Raw genomic sequence first — 18,591 nt, forward strand, 5'->3', positions numbered from 1 at the left:
TGTTTCTTTGTCTTTTTGTTGTTGTCTATTATTTCTGTATGGTGGTATTCTATGATGTTTCCCTCTGTTTCTTCTTTTATTAAGGTATATATTTCTGTTCTGGATTTTTTTTTTGAGTGGTTACCCTTAAGTTTATATAAAAGAAAGCTTGATATTTAGAGTATTCCATTTTCTTCAGCACGCTTACTTTCTCCATTCCCATATTTCGGTTCAGGCCTTTACTCTCCCCCTTTTTATGTTTTGGTTGCCACAAATTGTCCCTGTTGATGGTGGTCGTATAGCCTCTTTTAGTATTTCTTGTAGTGTAGGTCATGTATTAGAAAATTCCCTCAGCTTCTATATGTCAGGAAAGGTCTTTATTCCTCCTTCATATCTAAAGGATATCTTTGCTGGACATATTATTCTTGGCTCATAATTTCTCTCTTTAAATAGTTTGAATATTTGGTTCTACTCCCTCATGGCTTGTAGAGTTTCTGCTGAAAAATCTGATGATAATCTAATGGGCTTTCTTTGGAGGTTACCATCTTCTTTTCCCTGGCTGCCTTGAGGATTCTTTCTTTGTCATTGATTTTAGATAGCTTCAATACAATGTGCCTTGAAGAAGGCCTGTTAGGATTGAGGTAATTAGGTGTTCTATTTGCTTCTTGGATTCGAGGATCCAGTTCTGTCCACAAGTTTGTGGGGGTTCTCATCGACAATTTGTTTGAATATATTCTCTGTTCCCTTCTCTCTTTCTTCTCCTCCTGATATGCCCATTATTCTTATATTACTCTTTCTGATGGAGTCAGAAAGTTCTTGTGGAGTTCTTTCATTTCTTTTAAGTCTCAAGTCTCTTTCTTCTTCCATCTGTGTAATTTCCAGGTTTCTATCTTCAACATCACTGATTCTTTCCTCCATCTGGTCAACTCTACTACCTCAGCTGGCTATTTCATTCTTAATTTCTTCTATTGAGTTCTTAATCTCGAGAAATTGTATTTGGTTCCTTTTTAAAATTTCAATCTCTTTCGTAAAATGCTAATGTTGTTCTTTGATTGTGTTTCTGAGTTCATTAAACTGCCTTTCTGTGTTTTCTTGCATCTCGTTGAGTTTTTTCAGAACTGCAATCTTAAATTCTCTGTCATTTAAGTCACATATTTCCATATTTTTAAGTTCCTTTTCTGGAGACTTTTCACTTTCTTTCTGAGCTGTCCTGTTGCCTTGGTTATTCATGGCAATTACTGATTTATTATTCCTCTTACTAGACATCTACAGTAGTGGCTTCTGCAACAGGTTGATAGGAAGAGGTCTTTGTTTTGTTTTCCAGTACTTGTTGGTAGAATGTTTAATTTCTCTCCGACTGCAGCCTTTATTTCTCTCTCACACGGTAGTGCTATGTTTTCTCTGCGCTATTCCAGCTTCTCACACAATGGGGGTATTCTCTGGGAGATGGGCTTGTCCTCTGTTAATAGTTCGCCTGGGTCACAGGGTGCAGTGTCCCTGTGGGTATGCAGAGAGCTTTTGAAGTTCTGAAGCTCTTCCTGCACCAGATTCAGAAACCGTATGTTTCAGGCAGTTCTGTTTTTTCTGCTGCAGGGATCTGCCAAGATAGGTGGGGACAGGGGTGGGGTGAGTTGTGAGAGGTGGGCCAGAGCAATGGCAGCAACCACCACCACAGCTGGTCCTGCTTCCACAGCTCCCTGCCCTCTGCCGGAACTAGTTGGGCTGCGAATCTGCGTCTGTGGTCCACAGTACTCAGAACAGTAAATATTCTGTTCTTTTGATCTGGCATTGCTACTGTTCTGCTTCTAGAACTGGGCAGGTGGGGGTGGAGCGAGCTCTGTGAGGGTGGAGAGGGGGCAGCTAGTGTCAGTGCCTACAGCTTCCATTCTCCACTCAGCAGTGAGGGCTTAAACCACCGTTTTCAGCCTTTTTCCCTGAGTCCCTTTTCTCCAAGGTCTCTGCTGTGAGTGTTGGGTTCAGCCGTGTTATATGCTGTCCCCTCAGCCCTGTGGGCCATGAAGTGAGCCCTAGTAGTCCGAGTTCTTTCCTCTCCCACAGCTGCGGTAGTTCCGGGATGCAGCGAGCTCGGAGCACTGAGCTAGGTCTGCATCCTGCGCCCGCGCGACTTCGTCTCCGCACTTCTCCCTTCCCTCCTCCCCAGCTCGCAAAATTCGCCCACCTTTAGGTGAATTCAGTAGTGGGCCTCTTCGTCTTGCCTGTCTGCTGTGCAGGAAGTCCTTTGTGGTGTTATAGTTGTTCGATTAGTTGTAAATTACAGGGGAGATTTACAGAGGCTCACCTCACGCTGCCATTTTGATGACGTCTCTGCATATCATTTTTCAATTCTCAGCCTTTCTTGATTTCCATAAGTTTATGAGTGGGCGCAAATGAATCACTATACTTCTGATTTCTCAGAGTAAGGTTATTTTTTCTCATATCCCTTCCTAAATACCTAAATGAAAATACTTTCCAAATCATGTTGAATATGTTTCTCAAACTCCCACAACTATTTCTTCATTTTTGATTATAATGTCACCCTCACATTGATGTCCTTGTTGTCTTAGGTACATTGAGGCAATGATAGGTCCCATTATTTACTCAGCTACAGCCAGTAAAGACCTTTTTACCTGTGGCGCCATCTTCCCTTTCTAACCCAAATCATTAGGGAAATACAACTCAAAACCACAATGAGATATCTCCTCACTCCTGTCAGAATGGCTATCATCAATAAATCAACAAACAAGTGTTGGGGAGGATGTGGAGAAAAAGGGAACCCCATGTATTGTTGGTGAGATTGCAAATTGATGCAGCCACTATGGAAAAAAGTATGGGGGTTCCTAAAGAAATTAAAAACAGAACAGCAATTCCACTTCTTGATATTTATCTGAAGAAAACAAAAACACTAATCCGTAAGATATATGCACCCGTACATTCATTGCAGCATTACTAGTAATAGTCAAGATATGGAAGCAACCTAGATACCCATCAATAGATAAATGGATAAAGAAGTTGTGAGCTACACACACACACACACACACACACACACACACACAGACAATGGAATATTATTCAGCAATAAAAAGGAATGAAATCTTGCCATTTATGACAACACGGATGGGCCTAGAGGGTATTGTGCTAAATGAAATAAGTCAGACAGAGAAAGACAAATAACATATGATATCACTTATGTTGTGGAATCTAAACAAACAAAGCAAATAAATAAACAAAACAACACAGAAAATACCCATAGGGTCAAAGAACAAACAAGTTGATGGTTGCCAAAGAGGAGGTTTGGAATAAAATAAAAATAAATGTTTAGTAATAGGGGAAAAGTTTTATTATACAGGTAAAAGTTAATTAACCTGTATGCTACTCTATTGCTGTATGTCAACTTACAGCAAAATTATATGTTTTAGATGTTTAGTATTTTATTAATACAAATTCTTTCAGTAGTTAGTGCTCTGACATACAGCAAAGTGGATATTTGAATGTTAAATTTATTTTGAGATCTGTAACACAAAAATGTGGCAAATACTGCAGATGCATCCTTTTTTTTTGGACTTGAAATATCATTCCTTTATTTTTTATTAAATTTATTGTGGTGACCTTGGTTAATGAAATTATATAAGTTTCAAGTGTACAATTCTATAATACATCATCTATATGTTACATTGTGTGTTCACCACCCAAAGTCAGTTCTCCTTCCATCACCCTCTTTACCCTTTTTTAGCTCCCTCTTCCCCCTTTACCCTCTGGTAACCATTAAACTGTTGTCTGTGTCTATAAGTTTTTGTTTATCTTTTTATTTGTTGCTTTCAGTTTATTTCCCACACATCAGTGATGTCATATTGTTCTCAACTTTCTCTGTCTGGCTTATTTTTCTTAGCATAATAATCTCAAGATCCATCCATGTTATCACAAATGGCAGTATTTCATTTTTATTATGGCAGATACATTCTTAATGTTTTACAGGTTTTAATAGACTGTCTTAGAAAAAAATGAAATAAATCATATTTAATTTGACACTTAATGAATTGACTCCCTAAAAACAATTAAATTTCTTGGGAAGAGAACTAAGCTGAAAATCTGAAATGTGTGGTTTCTATATCTATTTTATAAATGTTTCAATTTAAGATGTTTTTGATGAGAAAATGCAAACTGACTTTAGCCATGTGAAAATTTACATAACATAATAAATTTTTAAAAATTTAAATTTAATAACAGCTAGTGAAAAACAGCAAGCATTGTGAATTCTCTCCTAATTTAGATCCTTGGAATGAGGCTGACTATTCTCTCCTTCTGTTAAGGCTTAGGCATGAGGTTGGAACTGGGAAGAAGGAAGAGGGAAGGTGTGGTACAGAGCAGGAATAAAAAAGAAAAAAAAATTGTAATTCTTTCCAGTCTTTTTCTATTCACATTATTCATATTATTGTGATCACGAATAATATGTTTCTTACTCTTGTCACCTAGCATTGTAAGGAAAGCATTTTCTATCTTATTAACATTTAATGTGTTATTACACATTATTATATTGTAATAGATTTACAATATTATATTGTAATTGCATATATAATCATAATGTCATTATTCTTTAGAAAATTATAAACTATTATATCATATGCATATACTACACTGTATCTAGCCTACTGATGAGCATTTAGGATAGTAGATGCATTATGATATACTTCACAGTGGAATTACTGGACCAAAGATACAGAAATTTTGAGGACCTGAGGGAGTTAGAGGGGCTGGATCCTCACTCAGACAGGTCTTCTTAAAGCATTTGATCCTCAAGCTTAGCATGTCCATAAATTCAGTTTTGTCAATACCAAGAATGATTGATTCTTAGGAATTGTATAAAAGTTAACTAAAACTAATTGATAATGAAAATAAAAAGTGTCATGTGGAGGGTGTGGAAGTCAGTGCTGTTTGCCAAATATGTCTGCTATCTCCCAGACACACTTAGGATCTTACTTCCTGTTCTCTGTGTTTGGCTAGGGCATGTGTCTAGTTCTGATGAGGGGCTGGACTTGGAAGAGAACAGTTATTTGCAGGAGGAAGACCTTCTGGCATTCTCTTCCCCTCTTTCACTGTGGCTAGCAGGGTTTGAGAGGGTATCTACCTGGTACATCAGCCTGGCTCCCTGAGTGACTAATAAGCAGAGCCCTCTGCCAACTCACAGTGACAGTGTGAGCAAGGAACAGAACTCTACCATTGTAAGTCACTGAGATTTGGAATTTGGTTGTTGTTGCAGCATGCCCTAGCCGGTCCTGACTGGCACAGAGATGTTTATATTACCATGCCCACCATATTTAATCTGTGTAAGTTGAAATCGGCTAATTAAAAGATTGTTGTTAGAAATTAATCAGAATAAAAGAAAATAATTACATGTTTCAGTTGTTTTACAACTCTTGATTAAGGTACTGTAACATTCAATATTAATTAAGACTCCCTCTTCCAGGTAATCTGAGCTGGGCAATGCCAATATTTAATTTCCCTCTCCTTTTCTACACTTTTACTGTTAACCAAGACGACTTCTGATGGTCACAGTTTTCTTTAATTGTTGTTGCCTTTATTTTAAATGTTATATAGTATGCTGTTATAAAAATGAACAGTTTAGAATTGAATGACAAAGATCTGCCTTCTACCCTTCTCTACCAGCCCACTTCCTAGAGTTCAGTTTGGAGTGTACCTCTCCCGGCGTTTTCTCTGCAGTCAAAGTACAATGGAATCTCTCTCTTCATATTCTTCTATTCCTTGCTTTTTCACTTGGTTTGTCGAGTATCTTTTTATGTCGGTGCATATTTACCTGTTTCTTTTTAATAACAGCAGAGTTCTCTGTTTCAAGGATTTTCCATCCTTCATTTAGCCGGTTTCCTATTGATAGACAGGTTTACTCTTTCTAGACTTTGGTATTGTTAATAATGCTCCAGTAAACATCCCTATAAAATATATATTCTGCATGCTTACGCAAGTTAATTCAGAGGGAAAGTTCCTAGAAGTAGAATTCTGCTTTGAAGGAAATTTGCAGCTTAAATGCCAATAAACATTGCCTATTCCCTTCCCAAAGGTCGAATCAATTACATTCCCAACAATACGGTGTGGAAGTTCTTATCTTTCCCATTCTCAAGAACATGGGGTATTACCAATCTTTTAAAAATCTCTGCCATTCTAATCATGAAGAAAAAGAAATTGTTGATTTAAAGTGTATTTCCTTAATTATAGGTTGGTTAGTTTGTGCTTTTTCTTACTTTCAGTATGTTAATACCTTTAGTCAACTATGGTAAGGCCTAGGTAGCATTTGTTCTTTTGAAGGTGAGTTGATTTTATTATTTGAGTCTCAGAGAATAACCTGACTTTTAAGCACAGAGAGAAGCACTTCATTGTTGCCATTATTCATTTACTGGGTAAACAGGGCTTGCAGAGTTTCTAAGACCTTGATATCTGCATCTATATATCTCTTCACAGGAATGTTTTACAATGACTTCACCCAAGGTGGATGGACTGGGAATTGATCAGCCCTTACACCTCTCAGTTAATTGATGCGACATATTATTTTATTGCAGCAATTCAGCTTTGTGTCGTTGCCCACGGATGTGCTGGAAATCGAGGTGAAGGACAAGTTTGTCAAGAGCCGGCCTATCATCAAACGCTTCTTGGGAAAGCTTTCGATGCCAGTTCAGAGACTCCTGGAAAGACACGCCATAGGGTAAACATGTGATCGAGACCTCAGTATCATTAGGCTTCAGCCAGCAAGCTAGGGGATGCCTGCAAGCTGCAGCAATATAGTCTCCAAGAGACTCAAACTAAATGATGGTGTTGAATTTCCTTGGCTTCTCTCATTAATTATGTTGTTCAAGCCACAACATTCAATTAAACAAACACTTTCCTTTTCCCTTGTTTGTGTATCACTGGTTACTAATGCAAGAGAGTAAAAAATTCTGAGACAATATATTGAAAGAAACACTTAATGCAGCATTTTTTTCTTACAGGTAGAAATTAAAATTTTTTTTATTATAAAGAATATTGTTTCATGTGTATACTTGTCTTGTGTGTAGGATTTAATCATTTGTGACAGTTCCATAATAAGATGAAATGCTGGGTTACTAGAGTACCTTAGAAAACATTAGTATTTATAGAAAATGCTAGATAATATGTATGAAATTTTAAAAGCATGAATTCTCATGGAATGATAGCAATTATGTTGCTCACATAATTCAGTTGTATTTCTGTGTTTTATATCTTTTACATTCATGTCCATTCATGGTTCTCATTAAATTGAACTCCAAGTAGATAAAATCTTTATGAATACGTATTTATCTAGGTAATAGGAACTATATTTGAAAACACTAGGTATGGCTCTCGCTGGCCATAAAAGTATGCTTCAATACAATGTGACTCTTAGAATGATGCCAAAGGAATGAGAAAAATTATGCAGAATTTCCAAGTCTCTTAATTTAAACTCTCTGAATTTTCAGAAGGACTTGGGACTCACTAATGGTTATCATTAAGAACATTCCATTAGAGCATCATAGCACATTTGTAGCTGTGTGCACAAAGACATGCCATTGGTTCTCTGATGTTATGGAGCTACAGCGATGTGTCAAACAGTGTTTGCACTTTCCATTCATTGCTGTAAGAATTAAGCAAACAAACAAAACATGTACATAAAGAATGTAAAACAGCCCCTGGCACGTAGTACGAACTCAGAAGGGAATGGTATTCCTTGTGATCATCGTTAATTCCATTTAATCTTTTTCGTGCGTTGGAACTGAGATACTATCATCATTCTTCCATATGAGGAATCCTGCTTAAGTAGGATAAATAATTCCCACTTGTGAATTAGCTAGGTTTGTGAGTGACAGAGATGCAGACAGAGTTCAAACTCATACCTTCCTCTCTTCACTGTCCAAGTGCCCTCCCCTGCAACATGTCCCTTGAAAGGTTCCTAGAACCAATTCTCAAATTTAGCATTGGCCACACGTTTTATTTCTCTCCTCTGCCTTATTGTCTGGAGAACATAAAGAGGGTCTAGGTAGGATTCTTTATACCACAGTACTGAGCACACTACTGTCTAGTGTGTATTAGAGATTCAATTAGTGTCTGTTGAACTGGATTTCCCTCCTGGGCTCACTACAGCCACAGAAGGAACCCATCTACTCTTCCATGTTGAGTACTTCTCATAAGCCAAAGCTGCTGCTTCATTTCTTCACCTAATTGTCCAGCCTCCTACTTCCTACTGTGGAAAGGCACATCCCCAGGTGGTGAAAGCAGGCCATTGAGGTGAGAAAGGGTCTCCCCTGCCAGAACAAGGTAAGCTATGATTTTCTTAACAGTGTTCTTGCCACCCAAGAAAAAGGAGAAGGACATATAGGATATAATTGAGCTTAAATCCCGTCTAAGAGGAAGCAACAGCAAACCTTAGTGGCACTGTCCACCTACTACCTCTGATGGTATAACAGATCACCCACTGCAGCCTGGAGCAGCAGCTCTTCCTCCAGGCCTGCTGCTTTCCACAGCCCCTGGAGGCCTCTTCTTCAGTGCTGCCCCTTCTGGAGGTGCCGCAATGTAGGAAAAGGGCGTTGGGGTGATGGCCACTGAGGCAATGGCCATTCGGGCCTGGGCCATGGCAGAACCTCAGGGCATACACATAACAGAAGCAAATCCACCTTGCACCACAGCGTCCCTCTGCCCTCAGCAAATACAACCCCCACACCCATTCCCCTCCATGCATTGCTCTGGAAACCTCTGCTCCATTGCGCTCACAGTCTCCCTGACCTCAGACACTGGCTCCTCTTCTCTCCCCTCCAGACACACATGCACTCTCATTTCCAATGCTCTCTCAATTCCTTTGCCTATAGCATCCTAGCCTTCAGCTGGGCCCTTGCCTCCCCTGAAGTCCTCTAAACCCAACCACCTCAGCTTCATGTTGGAAATACCACTAGCTGCCTTGAATCATTATTTTGTGGTCCTGCCTTATGCTCCCAGCGGAATGTAAACTGTTTAAAGGCAAGGGCTATACTTTACATGCTTTGTATCAACTGCAGTACTTTTTACATGGCACAGGCTCAAAAATATGAACTAGGTGAAAAGCAAAGGAAAAAAAGGCCTGGAAAGCAAATGCAAAGCATAATAAATTTAATTTTTATTTCATTGTCTGATTGTTTTTTGGCCTCCCCTAATTTCAACTAAGTTTTGGGTTCAAAATGACTTTCCTATGGTCATAGTAGAACTATTTCATCATATTAACTAAGGCCCTTCTAAATAAACAAAATATTGTGGCTCACTCTATTTTTCCTGCATACAATGCTTTACTTAATGGACTTCCAAGGAAGTCCAAACACAACCATGGCTTACCAAAGAAGACTACTAAGTCAGTGGACCATTGGGATATATGTTGTTTGTTTCATAGCACTGGTCTTTTCTAAAAAGAAACTAACAGCCAGTGATTTATCTTTTTATTTGAATGTCACAAATGAATAAATGAAATGAACACAGAATCATCTGAGTAACAGTTGATTTTGATATATGTCCTTGTTATTATTGGGTACACTGGATTTGTTAATTCCTGAGTATCCCAAAGGAGTTACTTTTCCTATTTAGGCCAATGTATTTAGGGCAGTGTATTCTGCTGAAGCTACATTGTTGATGAAACTGTAAAAGCAAAGTTTCAGGTTGATTCCCGGGATAGTTTTCTTCTTAGTAATTAAGAAATTACCTTAAGTGGACAGAGGGGATGGTGCCAGAATCCAGGGAGGAGTTTTGGGTGTTTATATCTATGTGGGACCTTGGAGTTGTTGTAATTGGAAGTCAAGGCCACATCTTGCTTCACTCCAGCCAGCAGCGGATCCTTTTCTAAAGCTCTCCACATGCTCTCCAGTGACCACACCAGCATCCTTTCTCAGACATTAGGTATCCATACTGCAAGACACGCACCTGTTGCTGGCATTGTACTTGGAAAATATCAACGTGCATAGAAAAAGCAAGCAAAGTATATCCATGTCTTTTTTTCTTTCTTTAGATCACGGGTTGGAAAATTATCTGTAAAGGGCCCATTAGTAAATATTTTAGGCTTTGTAGGTCATAAGGTGTCTGTGCCAAGTACTCAAGTCTGCCACTGTAGCATGCCAAAGCAGCCCCATACAATAAGTAAACTAATAAACATAGCTGTGTTCTAATAAAACTTGGTGGAAATTGAAATTTGAATTTTATATAATTTTCATGTGTCAGAAAATATTACTCTTTTTTTTCGCTTTTTTGCCAACCATTTAAAAATGTGAAAAGCTCATGGCCATACAAAAATAGGGGGTGGTGTAGGTTTGGCCCATGGACTGTAATTTATGACTCCTTACAGAATGTTCAATAAGGATTTTCTTGAAGTCTTTCATTACTGTTCATCAGACGTACATTCCCATCTTTGCCTTAGGACCATCTCACAGGTGCCTGAGCACATCGTTACCTATGAACAGCAGGGCCACCTGGGGCCTCCACTGCTGGCATGGTCTTTAGAAGGAGGTGCTGACCAGATCTGTGATGGTGCTTATTTCCTTCTAGGGATAGGGTGGTCAGCTACACACTCGGCCGCAGGCTTCCAACAGATCACGTGAGTGGACAGCTGCAATTCCGGTTTGAGATCACTTCCTCCATCCACCCAGGTATTTTGAGCATGAAATTCATGTCTTAGCCTAATGTCATAGTGTGGTCCTTTCTCTAAAATACAATAACTGTGGTTCTCTCCAGACATGGTCTAAGTTTTCTGATTCTCTGTCTTCACCATTTGAGGCCTAGACGCGAGAGATCTGATCGAGAAGCCAGGTTGCTGTCTCCTTGATAGAGAGGCTTCACTTCATTCTTGTGACCAAAAGGTAGAGGGTTAGACAGTGGAGTGGGGGGTTGACACTGAGGCCAACATGGGTATGGAACCTTGTCTCATTTATCATTTTGCTTCCAGCACCCACATAGGAGGTACTCTATAAATGTTTAATTATTGCATAGGGGAATAAGTGAATAAAGGAATGTAAACATGAATGAATATGATACATGTCATGCTGTTGAACAGCTATGATTGTACAATGGACTTTTACAATATCACAGGGAAAAATAAAAACTATAAATTGAACACAAAACTTCAGAATCATCCAGTGTTCAGTTTTCCAAGGCAAAACATCTTTCCAAATAAGAATGATGAGAGGCCTCATAATTCCGCTTTTTCTCTTCTCCCACAACTCCCATACTAAGTGTAGATCACGCTGAGAATTATTTGTTCCCACTGCCCACTCATTAAACGCCAGATGCACTTTTCTTTGCCCAGTATACAATGCAGATTGTAAGAAAACACCTGACTGTTTTTTTTCCTTTCAAATTCAGCCTTTTCTGTATTCTGAGAATAAGACTGACTCTTCATTCAGTGTATCAGGAAGGACAGCCTTACGGCTCACCAGGGAGGTTGTTTATCTTCAATGAGTGAGTTGCACTAGTGTGTTTGGAATAGGACCTTTATATCTGGCAGGATCCAATAAAACAAGCAATTGGGGGAAAGTAGAGGTAAACCGGTAGCTACTCCTTGAATGGTTGCTTGGTGTGGAGACCTGGTTTATTCTTCCACTGCAATAATCACCAAATGTCAAAAGCCTTTCAGTCTGAGCTTCTAAATGACTGGTTGCTCCCATCATCTAGCCCTTTTCTATTCCCTAGTTGCCTAAGAACATTCTGTCATTCTGGGGAACCCAGCCATACGAAATACATTAAGAAAGTAAGTTTAGACTTGCCTGGGATCAGCAAGGAACTGTAAACATTCCGCTCCCATCTCTGAAGTCTTCCATGTAGCGAACATTGTTAAGCGCCTACTATGTGCCCAGAACTGGAGTAACAGTAAGCTTTGGGTGTTTTAACCAAAAACTGAATTCCCTTGAAACAGAATTCGGAAATATAATATGACTGAAAATTGTCATTAACACAAGAAGAACTCTTTCTTTTTTTCAACTTTTTTGCAGGACAGTCCTGCCCTTTGACCTTGCTTAATTATTAATAAGTGCTCCCTTTTACTCTCAAAAGTGTCCCTGTTTGGACAGTAAATCTTATGGTCACAATAAAGGAAATGGGATCAAGTACTTAGGAGGGAGAGTAGTTAGTTTTTTCTTTTTTTCACCCATCCTCCTATGCACCCCCACCCCCATTGGCAAGTACCAGCTTGTTCTGTATATCTATGGGTGTGTTTCTGTTTTGTCTTGTTTATTTATTGTTTTGTTTTGTTAGATTCCACATGTAATGAAATCATATGGTTTTGTCTTTCTCCATCTGACTTATTTCACTTAGCATAATACCCTCTAGGCCCATCCAGGTTGTCACAAATGGGAAGATTTCGTTCTTTCTTATTGCTGAGTAGCACTCCATTGTGTATCTTCTTTATCAGTTAATCTACCAATGGACACCTGGATTGCTTCCATATCTTGGCTGTTATAAATAATGCTGCAATGAACATAGGAGTGCATATATCTTTTTTAACTAATGTTTTTGTTTTCTTCAGATATATACCCAGGAGTGGAATTGCTGGGTTGCATAACAGTTCTATTTTCAATTTTTTGCGAAATCTCTGTACTGTTTTGCATAGTGGCTGCAATTTACATGCCCACCAACAGTGCATGAGGGTTCCCTTTCCTCTGTATCCTCGCCAGCACTTGTTATTTGACTGACGTGGTATCTAATTGTGGTTTTGATTTGCATTTCCCTAATGATTAGTGATGTGAGCAACTTTTCTTGTTTCTGTTGGTCATTTGTGTATCCTCTTTGGAGAGATGTCTATTCAGATCCTCTGCCCATTTTTTTAAATTGGATTGTTTGCTTTTTTTATTTTAAGTTGTATAATTTCCTTATATATTTTGGATGTTAAACCCTTACTACATACTCGTATGTTATTTGCAAATATTTTCTCCCATTCAGTAGATTGTTTTTTCGTTTTGTTGAAGGTTTCCTTTGCTGTGCAAAAACTTTTTAGTTTGATGTAGCTCCATTTGTTTATTTTTGCTTTTGTCGTCCTTGCTCAAGGAGGCATATCTAAAAAGATATTGTTAAGACCAATGTCAAAGAGTTTACTGCCTATGTTTTCTTCTAGGAGTTCTATGATTTCAGGTCTTACATTTAAGTCTTCATTCCATTTTGAGTTTATTCTTGTATATGGTATAAGAAGGTGGTCCAGTTTCATTTTGGTGCACAACTCTGTCCAGTTTTTTCAACACCACTTATTGAAGAGACTGTCTTTACCCCATTCTATATTCTTGCCTCCATTTTCATAAATTAATCGACCATATAAGCAAAGGTTTATTTCTGGGCTCTCTATTCCATTGATCTATGTGCCTGTTTTCATGCCATTACCATATTGTTTTGATTTTTGTAACTTTGTAGTGTAATTTGAAATCAGGAACTGTGATACCTCCCACATTGTTCTTTCTCAAGATCGTTTTGGCTATTTGGTGTCTTTTGTGGTTCCATATGCATTTTAGGATTAGTTGTTCTAAAAGGAGAACACAGTTTTACAGAATTTTTCAGATGAGTACTGGCCAATGAGAAACTCATCAATACCTATGTCCAATATTCTAGCATAAAAATCCCTTATGATGGCTTACATGTCCATGTCCAGCAGAGTACACTAATACCACAATACTCTCTGTAGAAGGAATGACGTTTTCCTCTTGCCTGCAGATGATGAAGAGATTTCCCTGAGTACTGAAGCTGAGGCAGCAGAAATTCAGGACAGCCCCATGAACAACTTGGTGGCAAACAGCCATGAGGAGACTCTGCACGATGCACCAGAGCCCTCCAGTAGCTCCAAGCCCGTTCAGCCAAGGCAGGGCAGCACCACGGACCCTGAAGGGGATGAGGTCCTGGAGCTTGCCAAGCCAGTGGAGGAAGTGGCAGGTACCACTGAGGCAGGAGACAGCAGCACAATCTCTATGGGACCTGATGGGGCTGGGGAGCTCCCGGGTCTGAGACAAGAGGACACTGAGCCCACCCTGAGTGCAGAAGAGCTGGCCGAGAGGCTGGACCTGAGAGAGGTGGCTTCCCCACCGGGGCTGCTGGAGAACCGTGAAGCCTCATGCAGCAATGAGGGTCCTGTGGAAGAGGAAGCCTGGACAGAGAACCGGGCTGGGGGGCAAGAGGAGGAAAAAGGGCCAGCGGAGGAGGAGGATGTGTCTGCACTCAGGCAGAAGGAGGACAGGCTGCCGCTGCGCGCCTTGGTGACGAGAAAGAGCAGGCCGTGCTCCCTGCCTGTGTCCGAGCTGGAGACAGTGATCGCCTCAGCCTGCGGCGACCCAGAGACCCCGCGGACACATTACATCCGCATCCACACCCTGCTGCACAGCATGCCCTCAGCCCAGGGCAGCGCCGCGGAGAGCGATGGCGCTGAGGAAGAGTCCACCCTCAAAGATGCCTCAGAGAAGGATGGGCACAGCGAGGGGGACACAGTACCTGCTGAGCCGCCTGCCCTGGAAGAGGGTGGAGAGGACCCCAAGGGAGCTACTCCAGGCACAGCGCCCCCTGTCCACTCCGGCTTGGCCAACAGCCCAGCCCCGGATGGCGACACGCACCCAAGCACAGAGAGTGAGAGCGACTCCAGTCCCCGGCAGGGCGGGGACCACAGCTGTGAGGGCTGTGACGCGTCCTGTTGCAGCCCTTCCTGCTACAGCTCCTCGTGCTACAGCACGTCTTGCTACAGCAGCTCCTGCTATAGCGCCTCCTGCTACAGCCCCTCCTGCTACAATGGCAGCAGGTTTGCCAGCCACACGCGCTTCTCCTCCGTGGACAGCGCCAAGATCTCCGAGAGCACAGTCTTCTCCTCGCAAGATGACGATGAGGAGGAGAACAGCGCATTCGAGTCGGTGCCAGACTCGGTGCAGAGTCCGGAGTTGGACGCCGAGTCTGTGAATGGCACTGGGCAGTGGCAAGACCAGCCAGCTGCCCCCACTGGGGGCATGGCAATAACCGTGGATGGTCTGGAGTCCCCCATGGCAGGGCCAAGCCATCGGAGAGAAGGTTAGACCTCAAACCTGATCAGAGTGAGAATAGGATCACCAGAGAGACACAGGTCGCACCGACATGGTTTAAAAACAAGAGAGGATCAGTCCCAAATGGGCTTGCTGCTACAATGTGTGGCAATGTGTGTATGTCTGATGTGTGTGTGTGTGTGTGTGTGTTCGCGCGCGCGTCAGTATTCGTGACTATGAGTAGCTGACACCCCACCACCTCTCAGATATACGCCAAGATTACCACTGCTGCACATATGTGAGCATGCACTTGGAAACGTGCTTCTCTGTTCTAACCAGTAATCACCAGAACCAGTTAGTGTCCATTTTAGCTTCCGGCCTTGACAACAACCAGAGCATTAAGGCTGATATCAAATGATATAAGTAGAAATGATCATCAATATTATTAGGTGGGTAATGTGTAAATATCTTCTGACTTCCCAAAACTTATTAAAGAGTAGCAATAAATTTTAATATAAGCTGAAGAACATTGATTTTACCTCTGTTTCAGAATTTAGCTAACCTTTGTACATATGGATAGGTATAGCCTAAATATATTTGTCATCATGTCTGTCTGCTCAATTCTCGTTGTTGTTGGTTTTTGTTGGTGTTTTTATGTTTTCTTTTGTTTTTCTTTCTTTTCTTGTTTTTTCTTTTTTCTTTTTTTCTTTTTTCTTTTTTTTTTTTTTTTTTTGGCTACTTTGGCTAGTGGAAGAAAAGAATAACATGAATGCATAAATCATTTTGTTGCAAGTACGATTCAAATCCAAAAGCTGCCACCTTTAGTTTTAAAATCTGCATTTTAACCAAAGATGGCCCTTCTAACCATTCCTTTGAAATCATCTGTAAAATTAATTTGCATTTTCTTATCCAGAATTGGGAATCATTTTCCAATCAAGTGACAGTGACATAGGAATAATAATTAAAAAGTCACATAACTATGAAATAATTCAGTTGTTTTAAAAGAGAAAAATATAGATTCTGCTATTTTGCTGTTCTGCTGCTTAAATTAGCCTCCAAACAAAACGATGGTATTGTCTCTAGACTGTAAACTCTTCAAGGGCCAGAATTCTATCTTCTTTAGGTTTGAATTCTCAGTACCTAAATAAATGCCTGGCACCTACAAATTTTTACAGGAAATAAAGTGAGCACACAAAAAATAATTTTACATATTCCACAATGCCCAATTCTACATTTCAGACAAAGAAGGAGTGAGGGAAAGTGGCACATGTGATAAGGAGAAGTGCAAGGAAATTGGTCAAAAAGGAGAAACACCAGGAGGAAAACCATAGTGACATGCAATTAACTGTAGTGACATACAATACACCCTAGTGACATACAATATGGAAAAGCACCCATGAGAGTGAGAATGGGGTGGACAATTCCTTTCTTTAACAAGGATATTTTGAGTCTCTTCTTTGTTCTAGGCCCATTGCTGTATGCTGGGCACAGGGAGATAGAACAACATCAGATAACTTATGGAAGGTACTCAATAATTACAATACAGTTGAAAGTAGCTACAGTATAAGGAAATTTGGGGGTATACACATAAATGAGCACAACTAGAAGATGGCAGGGATGTTTTAGACCATAGGTCGGTAAACTTTTTCTATAAAAAGTCAGATAGTAAATATTTGAGGCTTTGTGAGTCAAGAGGCAAATCAAGCAACTCTCTTCACCAAAAGCTATTTTTTTCTAACAATTTTACATTTAAAACTAATAATAACCATTCTTAACTCAGAGCCATACAAAAATAAGGCTGAGTGTGCAGTTTGTCAACCATTTTAGCCTATGGGGTATATTTTGACCACCATGGTTCAAGATAATCCACACATGGTTAATTGAAAGGCATTTATAAAAAAGCATGTTTTACAAAAGAAAAAAGAAAAAAACACTGTCCATGCCCTTGTCCAACAGGGCAAGGCCTCCCCTAACAGAAAGAACAAGAAAATGTTTCAGGGACAGAAGTCTTTGCAGGGCAACTTCTCAAGAAATTTCTGAATTCCTCAATTCTGCAGACTATAAACTCAGAAAAGACTAAGAAGCACCTTCGTGCTTCCCTGGTGGTCACTGGGAACAACAGGACGGAAGATTCCTGAGAGGGGCTTGATCTCATGTAGGCTGCACATGCCTTGGCATGTGACTTCTTCACAGCTACTCTTCCCTCCCTCGTAGTGAGCGCTGTGGATCTGCCTCTCACTGGCACATGCTCAAAAAAGCAGGGATTCCACACAACCCACCTGATGTATGCCTGTGGGCCTTCTCTTCACTTTAGAATCACTATTGCGCCTTGCTTTGACTTCTAAGATTGCAAATTCTTTCACTGCTGAAGCCAAGGTAGGCTGACTGTACACATGCCCAGGTAGATGAGTCTACAGCAATTTATGGAGGATGTATTTTTTTTCCTACTTTTTGCTTCTTTCCTCCCTCTATAAAATAGTTTTTAAAACAACTATTAATCTCAACATAAAATAGTTTTTAAAAACTTTCTGCAGATCAAATGAAAAGAGCAGTATAATGGGATTATGAGCTCTGGCCTTGGAGTCAAGCCACCTGGGTTTGTTATATTCAGTCCTACCACCTCCTAGTCATGAGACCTTGGCTGGTTATATGACTGCTCCACGCTTACATGTAACATGGGTGTAAATGTAGAATCTACCTCAACAGGGTATTGGAAGAACTAAATGAAATGATACATGTAAAGCTCTTGGCCTCTCCTCAAGTGAGGGTTCTTCCAGGCAGATAAACAGTAAGACTAACTTTTCAAGGGGAGTATGTTACCTTCTTGGAAGTTCTAGTATGTCTGAACACTAGCTTTGTGTTTGAGGCAAGGGTGACTGTGTGGAAGAGTGACGTCCTGCAGAACAAAACCTCTTTCTTCCTCTGTGTGCCCCATCCTTTCAGTTGGCTGACCTGCCTCACTCATGTCACTGCATTTGCTTGGGGTTCACAAGCAGGAGGGGTCAGCTCCATTAATCTTGACAAGTGACAATGTCTCCACTAGCTTGGAGGAGTAATTAATCTGATTGGTTGAATTAATTTCAAAAGGTAAGTTTGTTGTTGTTGTTGTTTCCATAAGAAACTAAATAAAAACACAACAGCTGGTGACATAACAACTGTACTGTTGTTTTGTAGTTTCTGACACTAAGCACATATAAAGACAGACATGAGTGTGGTATCCACTAAAAACAGAGCCCATCTTTAAAACAGTAGTCAGTTCACAAGGAGCTGTACACTGACACGAGGAGGCACCTTACTTGATTTTCCTTACAGTCTCAGAGGACCCCAAGGATCTGAGTAACATACCAAAGTTTGTATAAGAAATCATGCAACAGATTTAACATTTAAAAGGACACTTTGTTCCTGAATACCTCTCTGTTTTTGTTCTTCAGTTAGGTCTAGGAATTAAACTGCTAAATTAAACCCACCAATCTTCCTTCCCTAATTAATTTAACTTTTATCAGTTCTATGGATCTAGAGTGAGAAGAAATAATCATCCTTTCCATATATGGACATTCTGGGAAATATTTGTAATTTTAGATCACACAAAAATCTTAACCACTGTTTGTCACAGTTTCTCTCCCTTTTGATA

General features: G+C 40.2%; 1 protein-coding gene across 4 annotated transcripts in view; it reads left to right on the plus strand.

Annotated features, from left to right (window-relative positions):
* HECW1 (HECT, C2 and WW domain containing E3 ubiquitin protein ligase 1) overlaps positions 1 to 18,591 on the plus strand; it is a 548,017-nt gene that overhangs the window by 398,699 nt on the left and 130,727 nt on the right. For all 4 annotated transcript variants that reach the window (XM_033088739.1, XM_033088737.1, XM_033088738.1 and 1 more), the window contains 3 exons: positions 6,546 to 6,688; positions 10,534 to 10,634; positions 13,678 to 15,009. In XM_033088739.1, the coding sequence (XP_032944630.1) occupies positions 6,546 to 6,688; positions 10,534 to 10,634; positions 13,678 to 15,009 (1,576 nt within the window). The remainder of the gene's footprint in view (positions 1 to 6,545; positions 6,689 to 10,533; positions 10,635 to 13,677; positions 15,010 to 18,591) is intronic.

The sequence above is a fragment of the Rhinolophus ferrumequinum genome, chromosome 20 (assembly GCF_004115265.2).
Source record: "Rhinolophus ferrumequinum isolate MPI-CBG mRhiFer1 chromosome 20, mRhiFer1_v1.p, whole genome shotgun sequence".
NCBI lineage: Eukaryota > Metazoa > Chordata > Mammalia > Chiroptera > Rhinolophidae > Rhinolophus > Rhinolophus ferrumequinum.